The sequence below is a fragment of the Miscanthus floridulus genome, chromosome 3 (assembly GCF_019320115.1).
Source record: "Miscanthus floridulus cultivar M001 chromosome 3, ASM1932011v1, whole genome shotgun sequence".
In the NCBI taxonomy this organism is placed as follows: domain Eukaryota; kingdom Viridiplantae; phylum Streptophyta; class Magnoliopsida; order Poales; family Poaceae; genus Miscanthus; species Miscanthus floridulus.
In genome coordinates, this window is record NC_089582.1 from 15,089,564 (window position 1) to 15,098,666 (window position 9,103).

A 9,103-nucleotide genomic window follows, 5' to 3' on the forward strand; every position below is an offset into this window, starting at 1 on the left:
GTAGGTTAGCCTTATCGATGATTGATTGGAACAACAAATTGATAGAAATTAGCATTCTTTTCGGAATTTCAACTGGTATATACTTACTAAAATGGGGTTCTATACTTTCCAGATGGCAGTGTCATCGTATATTTATGCAGCTTCCCTGATTTCAGCCTGTAGTATTCCCCTCTAGGGAAAAGCAGCGAACCTTCTTGTTTCAGGTTGAATCACGATGCTGGTTCGGGCAGTCTGCTTGGAAATTGTAGTTCCTTTCCGTCATTTAGTTGTTTATTACGAAATGATATTTTTCATGTTGACATAGTATATAAGTTTAGAATGTGTGCAGACTCCTTCATCCTATTATACTCTCCACTTACTTTGTCTAGAACTCTAGATCCTTGTTTGTTATGCGGCTCCAATTTTTTGTTGTCTTGTTATATTACTTGTTGCTTGCTGCTACTGCTACTTGGGAAGGCTAGCTGCTACTGAAATTTCTCCTTTTTGACATGCACTGCAATTCAGATGGTAACCCCTTCTAGTAGCACTCAACCTGAGAAGTTTGAAAGCTTCTGGACATGCCTGGAAGACAATGAAGAGGATCTGATGGAGTTGTGCATCACCTCTGTCATCCCTAGCTTGCAGCTTCAAAACAGGTTTGGAAACAAAGAACTCAATAGTCCTATAGCTTGCATTTGATTCTTTTAACCACTAATATGGTCCACTGGCTGCATGTGCAGCCCATGATATGTTCTGGGACAGTGTCTAGTTCTAGGAGGATGAAATCGAGGTCACAGCGAGCTGAAGAAACTCAGTAAAGAGAGACCAAATGTTCTCCTTCAATTCCTTCATCTTATGGCAACATCTCAACACTTCTGAAATTGTAAGTTTGCTTTATCTCTTTTTGTATTATGTATTCTTATATGAGTTCTCACGTAAGTTTTTGTATCAGTAATGGGAATCCACATTTTTTTGACAACCCTCATCATTATTTTCCAATTACAATGATAAGATTCAATTCTTGACACGAAGAAGTATCTGGACTTCTAGATTTATACTTCTGTATTTTTGTCTTAGTTATGCGCTAGTTACTATTGCATGGATCAATAATAACATGTTTGGTCCCTCTGAAGGACCTACCAGTTGTCTACATAGCAAAATGCATACTATACATTTTCCAATTATTGGTTATATGCTTAAAATGTTGATTAACAAAACTTAGACATTGGATTAATTTCTGATCAAGCTACTTGTTTCTTGTAATGATCCAATTGAGTCGCTCTTTATTCGTAACATGGTACCAAAGCTCTAGGTTTAGATCCATTCACCACTCTTCCCTGCGCTGGCCCATCTCTGCTGCTTCGGGGGTGGCTTCAGGAGCAGACGTATACGACAACGTGTATTCTCGTATGGACTCAAATGCCCTCGGCTCCCTATCCACAGCAGCCCCTCTCATGTACACAGTAGACATCCAGTTTTTTACCCAATATGACTAGCATCTCAAGACACTGGCATTTGAATGCCTTGCAAATTAAGGTGTAAAACTTTAATGCATCTCAAGAATTCAAGTTTGCTTCATATTTATTCCTCCTCTCTTTTTTTCCTGCAGCGTTTATTACAATTTATATTAATCTAATTGATACTGTCACCATCAGGAGTTTGAGGAACTGCAGCTTGGAAGGATCTGTTCCCGATGTCAGTGGAATACCCCAACTTGGCTACTTGTATGTGTCTTGGTCTTTGAGTTAGGATGGTTGACAGACCAAACAACACTGTCTTGGTCTTTGAGAGAAACAATTATTAGATATTGATTTAAGGTATTATTCCTTTGTTCATAATTTCATGTTGACAGGCTTTGGACACAAGATTTAGGGCTACCATCTTTGAGGGACTTCCCTGTTAATGCCGTTGATGCCACAGCGATGGGTTTTCGCCTACTTCGATTGCATGGCTTCCATGTCTCCCCATGTAAGTACAACTGATTTTTTTACTATGTCGGACTTGTGTCATCAAGCAAGTCTAGGTGGGATCATGGGACATTAGTCTTGCTTTCTTGGCATTGGGGCGGTTCTAGTGAGTGTCGAAGAAGGAATGTGGTATCTGCAGTGGCTTTGGCCATCAGTGACAGACCTGTTGTTCATCACATTCAAATCTCTAACAGGTGACAATGACGGACCAGTGTTGCCTTGGTTGGTGTAAAAAAAATTGTAAAATATGAATTTTGTGTCACATTTATAGCAATATATTTGGCTAGAAATTGAGAATTTGGATATGTTGATTTCCTGGCATAGTCATTTTTCCTACACGCGGTCAGTCCAATGCTCTATTTTGCTTCGTCTTTTTGTTCTGTAGACTTCCCACTACTTATACCCTTGCATCCCTAGGACATATTAGTATATTACTCGATCATATTGATCATGTAAGTCATTTTCAATCAAAACTACTGAGGACATAGCATATGAGGGCCATGAACAGTGCTAAGAAAGAGTGTGGTGAATTATATATGATGTTATCAATTAAACTCTTACAAACTATTTGATGGCTGCCAATACCTAACAATTGATGGACCGATCATAATTAGAGATGAAATAAATGAAGCATGGTCGTTAGGTGGCTGCAAATTGCAATGCTTGTGTCTGCTATTGGGAGATGCTGGTCAGATCAGCTGGTCAGAGTAAAATGATTTGGCAATAGCGAACATCTCAGTCTCATTAGTACTGCTAATATAGAATATAAAATAATAGCACATGCATAGTTTTAAAGGCGGTTAGGCGTCCAGGCGAGTGCTTGGTACGCCTGGATGTCTAGACGGCGCCTAGGCAACGCCTAGGCCACAAGGCGCCACTGTTTCCCAAGGCGAGCTGGGTTGCCTAGGCGACGCCTAGGCGACGCCTAGGCGACGCCTAGGTGACGCCTTGAAAACACTGAGCACATGCAACCTGACAGAATATAAAATAACAGCATACACAAAAGCCTCAGGTTTGATTGGAATGCATGAGTCAAGCAGTGCACCTGATGACTCATATGAACATCAGATTAGACTGGACTTAATTTCTGTTATTGCATGATGCGTTTAGTAATGTGTGGTTTCATACTTGCATCTTATGATCATTTCTATGGAATCTTTCCTAGGCACTAACATTCGGTTTGTCCACTCTGTTCAATAGTATCATGCTTTGTGGGCCTAAAGAGCCCGTTTATATTTATAAAATGCTATTTCAGATAGTACATTCTCATTTCCTAGCAATGGATCACTAGCACCATAAAACTTTACCTTTTTCTCGTATTGCTGTTATACTAGGTATGATTAGGGAGACCAACATCTACGCATGTGGCATTCTCATGCTCATAGCATGTAACTTTGCATCTCAAAGTCTGTGTTAACATCTATCTTCTGGGACTATTATCCTTTTTATGTCGATATTTCTGCTTGGTTATCTGTTCACACTCAGCGTTTTACATATCACTGCTCCATTTTCCTGTGACAGTGGGTCTTTACCTACACCTTGCCATTTCGGTTGTGCATGAAATCAAGGATGCTCTTGGAATCTATTGCTTCAGGTATGGAAACCTCTGTGTGGCCCTACTGTTCAGCAAACTTCTATGCTTAACTGTTAACCAACTTTTTTCGCTGCTGCTGGTACTGCTGACAGGATAACTAGGAAGGAGGCTTGAATTTGTTGTAGTCCAGATATATATTACTTCTCAAGTGCTAGCAAATTCGTCACCGTGGACGCTGGAAGCGTGCCTGAGACATGATCTATTGATCTCTTAACTTTAGCCATAATTAGTTAGCACAAGACTTGTAGTATATGTCTATATATGTCTAGTGGCTCATCTATATCCTGGACTTGTATATGTATGGCTCTGTGTACTATGATCATCACTTTGACTTGCAATATCCATTTGATGTATGTATGGAATATTTAATATATTATTTCTATAAAATCAAGTGAATTTGCTCAATGTGATGCCTTCTCTATGAACAAAAGTGGATTTGTCAAATCATTCAAATTGAATTGATATCTATATTTGCTATATAGTTTTGCCAACGGTTTACTTGCTGACGAGGGCATGTTTCGTAAAATGCTTGGAAATGGTTTCGCCAACATACAAATTGTCGGGAAAAGTCTTAACTGTCGGCGTAGGTCTTAACTGTCGGCAAAGGTTTCAACTGTCGGCAAAGGTTTCAACTGTCGGCAAAGGTTTCAACTGTCGGCGTAGGTAGACCGTTTGCCTACACATAAAGTGTCGGGGATTTTGTTAACTGTCGACAAAAGTTTCGCCGACGGCTTCTAGCGCGACTGTTTCTAAACTGTCGGCAAAACTTTTCACGGGAGGTTATCTGTCGGCAAAGGTGCCCTTTGCCTACAATAAAAAGTGTCGGCAAAAGTATGTTGTGTTATAGTGTATAAACCTCTCTCTTGTGTGCTATCACTCTAATCTACTGCATGTGATACATATATTACTAGTCGAAGGTAAAAAAAAACACTAGTTGCTATTTCTTTGTTTTCTAATTAGGGTTTGGTAAGGACTTCTCAATCTCATTTCTTGTGTTTACATCTAGTTTAGATTTCTAGTTTCTCTGTGTTCTTGTTCTAGTACGTATTATACAAAGACCTATCCAGATCAAGTGGCTCAACAATGTCTCTGATAAAATCATAAAATATTAACTAGACAACTTTATTCCCTTCCAGACAGCCACTGGGTATCTAGACATACAACCATGCAGAGAACCAGACACCCATTCAGAGTCATGGACTTGGACATGCATGCATGCTCACATGGACGCCTGACGGCCTGTGAGATGACATGACAAAGATTTCCACCTAGCAAACCATACAGAAGAAGACATAAACTAGTAAAGGACCGACGTCCAACTAACATGTGCATGGACAAACAGAGAGTAACGTACAAACGTACAGGCCATATAATTGGTCTCACTGAGTCGACCATGACGGTTATCAGCAATAAAAAGATATATTAGATAATGACGACAGCATATTATGGGTGCCTTTCCCATTGCGTCCCTCTTGCCACATGGACTATATATATATGTCTGCACACTCAGAGTCAGATCAGTCCATGCAACCATCTCCTACTACGTAGCAGCTGCTGCACCAACTCGATCGCCATGGCGGAGCAGCCCGTGAGCCCTGTGGAGAGGCTGATGAAGGACCTGTACGTGGTCGTCTCCATCGGGCTCGCGACGCCACTGAACCTCGCAGTCTTCCGGGCCGGCATCGAGGCCCAGCTCGCTCGCCACCCCTACTTCCGGAGCATCCAGGTGACGGACGACAAGGACGACGGCGGCAGCGGCACGCCGCGGTGGGTGCCCACGACGGTGAACGTGGACGACCACATCGTCGTCGTGCCGGCGCTGGACTCCGCCGCCGACCCGGACAAGGCCGTGGAGGACTACCTGGCGTCCCTGTCCACGCTGCCCATGGACCACACGCGCCCGCCCTGGGACTTCCACTTCCTCGACGTCACGACCTCCGAGGCGGCCTCCACCGTGGCGCTGCGCGTCCACCACGCCCTCGCCGACGGCATGGCGCTCATCACGCTGCTCATCTCCTCCTCGCGCAGCGCCGCCGACCCGGCCAAGGCCGCGCCCCTGCCCCCGCTGCCCGCGCGCACCGGCGCCGTCTACGCGCCGCCAAGGCAACAACGACGACCGGGGTCGTCGTCGTCGTCAGCGCTGGGGCTGCCTCTCGTTCTCGCGTGGGTCTGGTCCTACCTCGTGCTCGCGTGGCACACCCTGGTTGACGTTGCCACCTTCGTCAACACCATCTTCTTCCGCGGAGACACGGAGACGCTGTTCAAGCGAGCAAACCATGGCGGCGACGGCGCCGACGACTCGCACCGCCGCATGCGTTTCGTCCACCGGACCTTCAGCCTTGACGACGTCAAGTTCGTCAAGAATGCCATGAACTACGTACGTACATATAAGAGCGCGCAATTTTATTGTTTATTGTTTCAATAATTCATAATTTCAAATGGGAAAACAAACACTTGTCGCGCCCAGACTAATAATCAGTATGAACATAAAACTTAATATTAGACAATAATATATATTTATTGTAGAATTAAGCCCATAACTTAACTTAGTTTGGCCCAAAAGTCTTCATCATTAAACCCAGGAGTACTATGCAACCCAGCTGCTTAAATTAAAAAGAAAAAAACAAACTTATTTGCGAACCGGACCGTATTCGGCCCAACCCAATAACAAGCATGTGCATACGGACGATTTTAGGTCCAAAAACTTGAGACTGGACCGGGAATTTGTCGTGAACGTGGAGCTATACAAATACAACCGTGGGATGCTATTGTATTTGTTACGGACTCTTTAAATCAATTTAGGCCATTAAATTAAATGATCATTCCACTCAAAAAAATTAAATTAAATGATCATAAATATAATGTCGTTAGCATAAGTTCTGGTTGATGTAAATTAATTTTTTTATTAGTCAAGGTCCCTAGTAATAAATTATATTTGACTGTGAAAAAATTCTAGTTTTATCGTAAGTGAATTCCTCCTATTTATTCTCCTAATTTTTTTTACCATCAATAATATTGTCAAACGCAACTCTCTCTCTCTCTCTCTCTCTCTCTCTATATATATATATATATATATATATATATATATATATATATATATAGTAAGGCTATTCTACGGTTGGCTACAGAATAACTTATTCTATGGCCACCTTGATTTACGATAATGTTTGTACCAATTTACGATAATGACAATACACATTTACGATACATGGGTTACTATAATTCAAGATTATACTTACCATAATGCTATAGTAAATCACTTATGAGGGAGTTACTATAATCTCGTAAATTAGTATAGTAATTATCGTAACTCAAAGTGGGCACAGAATAACTTATTCTACGGCCAGCTACAGAACAGTACGTCTATATATATATATATATATATATATATATATATATATATATATATATAGAGAGAGAGAGAGAGAGAGAGAGAGAGAGAGAGAGAGAGAGAGAGAGAGAGCTGTGTCTCTCCATGTATTTGGTCCAAAGGTACCATTTTATTTACTTATGTATATATGCTCTTCTAAAATATCAAAATAATGCCAAAAAGAAAACAAACTTCAACAAGTCAATAAGTCTCTCATATATTCTGTGTCTCTCCATGTATACATATAGACCGTCAATGATGTGCTTATTGGAATAACTTCTGCTGCTCTATCACGATATTTTTTTCGGAGGACTGGTAAGTGTATATAATGCCTGTCCCAGATAACAACTTATGTAAATATGCATGGTTTCTACACACATTACATTTCTTATCTTGGGTGTCAGGTGACACAAAGACAAGGGAAATAGTATTGAGATCAATACTCCCTGTCAACACAAGGCCAGCCGCTAGCCTACAAGTAAATGCCAGAGATCCCATTATTTTTTTCCATTCACATATATATATACTACTTCCTCTGTTCCAAATTATAAGATATTTTGACATTTTTAGACATAGCTTTTGCTATGCACTTAGATATACACTATGTCTAGATACACAGTAAAAGCAATGTATCTAGAAAAGCCAAAACGTCTTATAATTTGGAACGGATGGTGTATTTCTTAAAAGAAGGTATTTCATTCACCATAGCTTTTTAAACTTATATACAATTATTACTGATTATATATATATATATATATATATATATATATATATATATATATATATATGTTTATTATGGGCAGATGGATGTTAATATGATTGAAACTGGTAAGAGTAATGCTGTGAGATGGGGAAATCGACTGGGCTACATCATCCTCCCATTTCATCTAGCCATGCACGATGATCCGCTTGAATATGTTCGCAAGGCGAAACAGGTTATAGATAGGAAAAAGAATTCACTAGAAATGCACGTCGTACATTTGTCTATCGACATTGTCTTCAAAGTATTTGGCCCAAAGGTACCATTCATTTACTTATATATGCTCTTCTCTAAAATATCAAACATTTTGTAGATTACCGCATGACCTAGCTAGCTATACTTTGTTATTATTACTAATCACACTGCAACTTTGTCACTTGAGGCAGGCAGGAGCTTATATCTTCAATAAACTGCTCAGAAACACAACCATGGCTCTCTCAAACTTGATTGGGCCACCTGAGCAGATAGAGTTATGTGGCCATCCAGTTGCCTACATTGCACCTAGCGTCTATGGGCTTCAACAAGTAAGAGCAACCCCAAGAGTCTATAAACTGCAAACTATATATATATCCCTGTTTGGAGAGCCATCCAATAAAAAATTCTTTGTATATCTCTCGTGTGTCTCCGACAGACTCTCTATTCTACATTTATATACTCCAATAGCTTATCATAATTTCGTTGTGTGAAAAAACCACGAGAGAACTATATACCATATATTGAATTTAGAGAGTGGTGTATATATACAGTGCATATATATAGGCCTCAATTAAATTGTCACTGAAAATTTCAACTAAAGACTAAAGAGAGCATGTAAGACCCTAAAATTATTCCATTGCTCAAGGAATTGAATTAAGTGTGCTACAAAGTTGTTTTTTCCCTCCGATTGTTACATTGTGTTTTCGGATTATGACACCTTGGGGGATTGAAACAAAACAAAAGTGCAAGAAAACATTAATAAAAAAAAATTCTAGCTAGTTATGTTTTCCTCACGAAATTTTTTCACTTGCCTTTTACTCTTTGCAGGCTATTACAGTGCACTACCAAAGTTACAACAACACCATCAAAGTCGTTCTAGCTGTTGATGAGGCACAGTTTCCAGATTCTAGCCAACTCTTGGACGACTTCGCCGAGTGCCTCAAGCTTACCAAGGACGCCGCTGCAAAGACGATGTCAACGAAAATGATTAAGAACGAGTAAGGAGCTGGGTGAATGCTCCAGCTCAATATATATATACATATATGTTTATATATGTTGGTACTTACTGGCCTGGTACTAATATAGTGTGTACGGTGTACCACGATAATATATGTGATATCGAGTAATTAGTAGTAATGTGTGATGTTTATTGTTATTGTTAAATAATTTTTTAATACATAAAAAATTTGCTCATTGTATTAAGGTAGAAGAAGTTTGAGCATATATCAACGCTCTCT

At 40.2% G+C, this 9,103-nt stretch overlaps 1 protein-coding gene across 1 annotated transcript; it reads left to right on the forward strand.

Moving 5' to 3' along the window:
* The first annotated feature begins 4,933 nt into the window (after nucleotides 1–4,933).
* On the forward strand, nucleotides 4,934–8,867 carry LOC136543238 (wax ester synthase/diacylglycerol acyltransferase 11-like). Its single transcript, XM_066535738.1, has 7 exons — nucleotides 4,934–4,939; nucleotides 5,051–5,917; nucleotides 7,159–7,225; nucleotides 7,315–7,388; nucleotides 7,714–7,929; nucleotides 8,057–8,194; nucleotides 8,694–8,867. Exons 1-7 carry the CDS (start codon nucleotides 4,934–4,936, stop codon nucleotides 8,865–8,867), a joined length of 1,542 nt encoding a protein of 513 aa, XP_066391835.1.
* Nucleotides 8,868–9,103: the final 236 nt, after the last annotated feature.

Excerpts from the sequence above, each read along its gene's own strand:
- LOC136543238 (XM_066535738.1), top strand. Across the intron at positions 5,918-7,158 it reads TCAAGAATGCCATGAACTAC|ACCGTCAATGATGTGCTTAT; the intron begins GTACGTACATAT and ends GTATACATATAG. Across the intron at positions 7,389-7,713 it reads GGCCAGCCGCTAGCCTACAA|ATGGATGTTAATATGATTGA; the intron begins GTAAATGCCAGA and ends TATTATGGGCAG.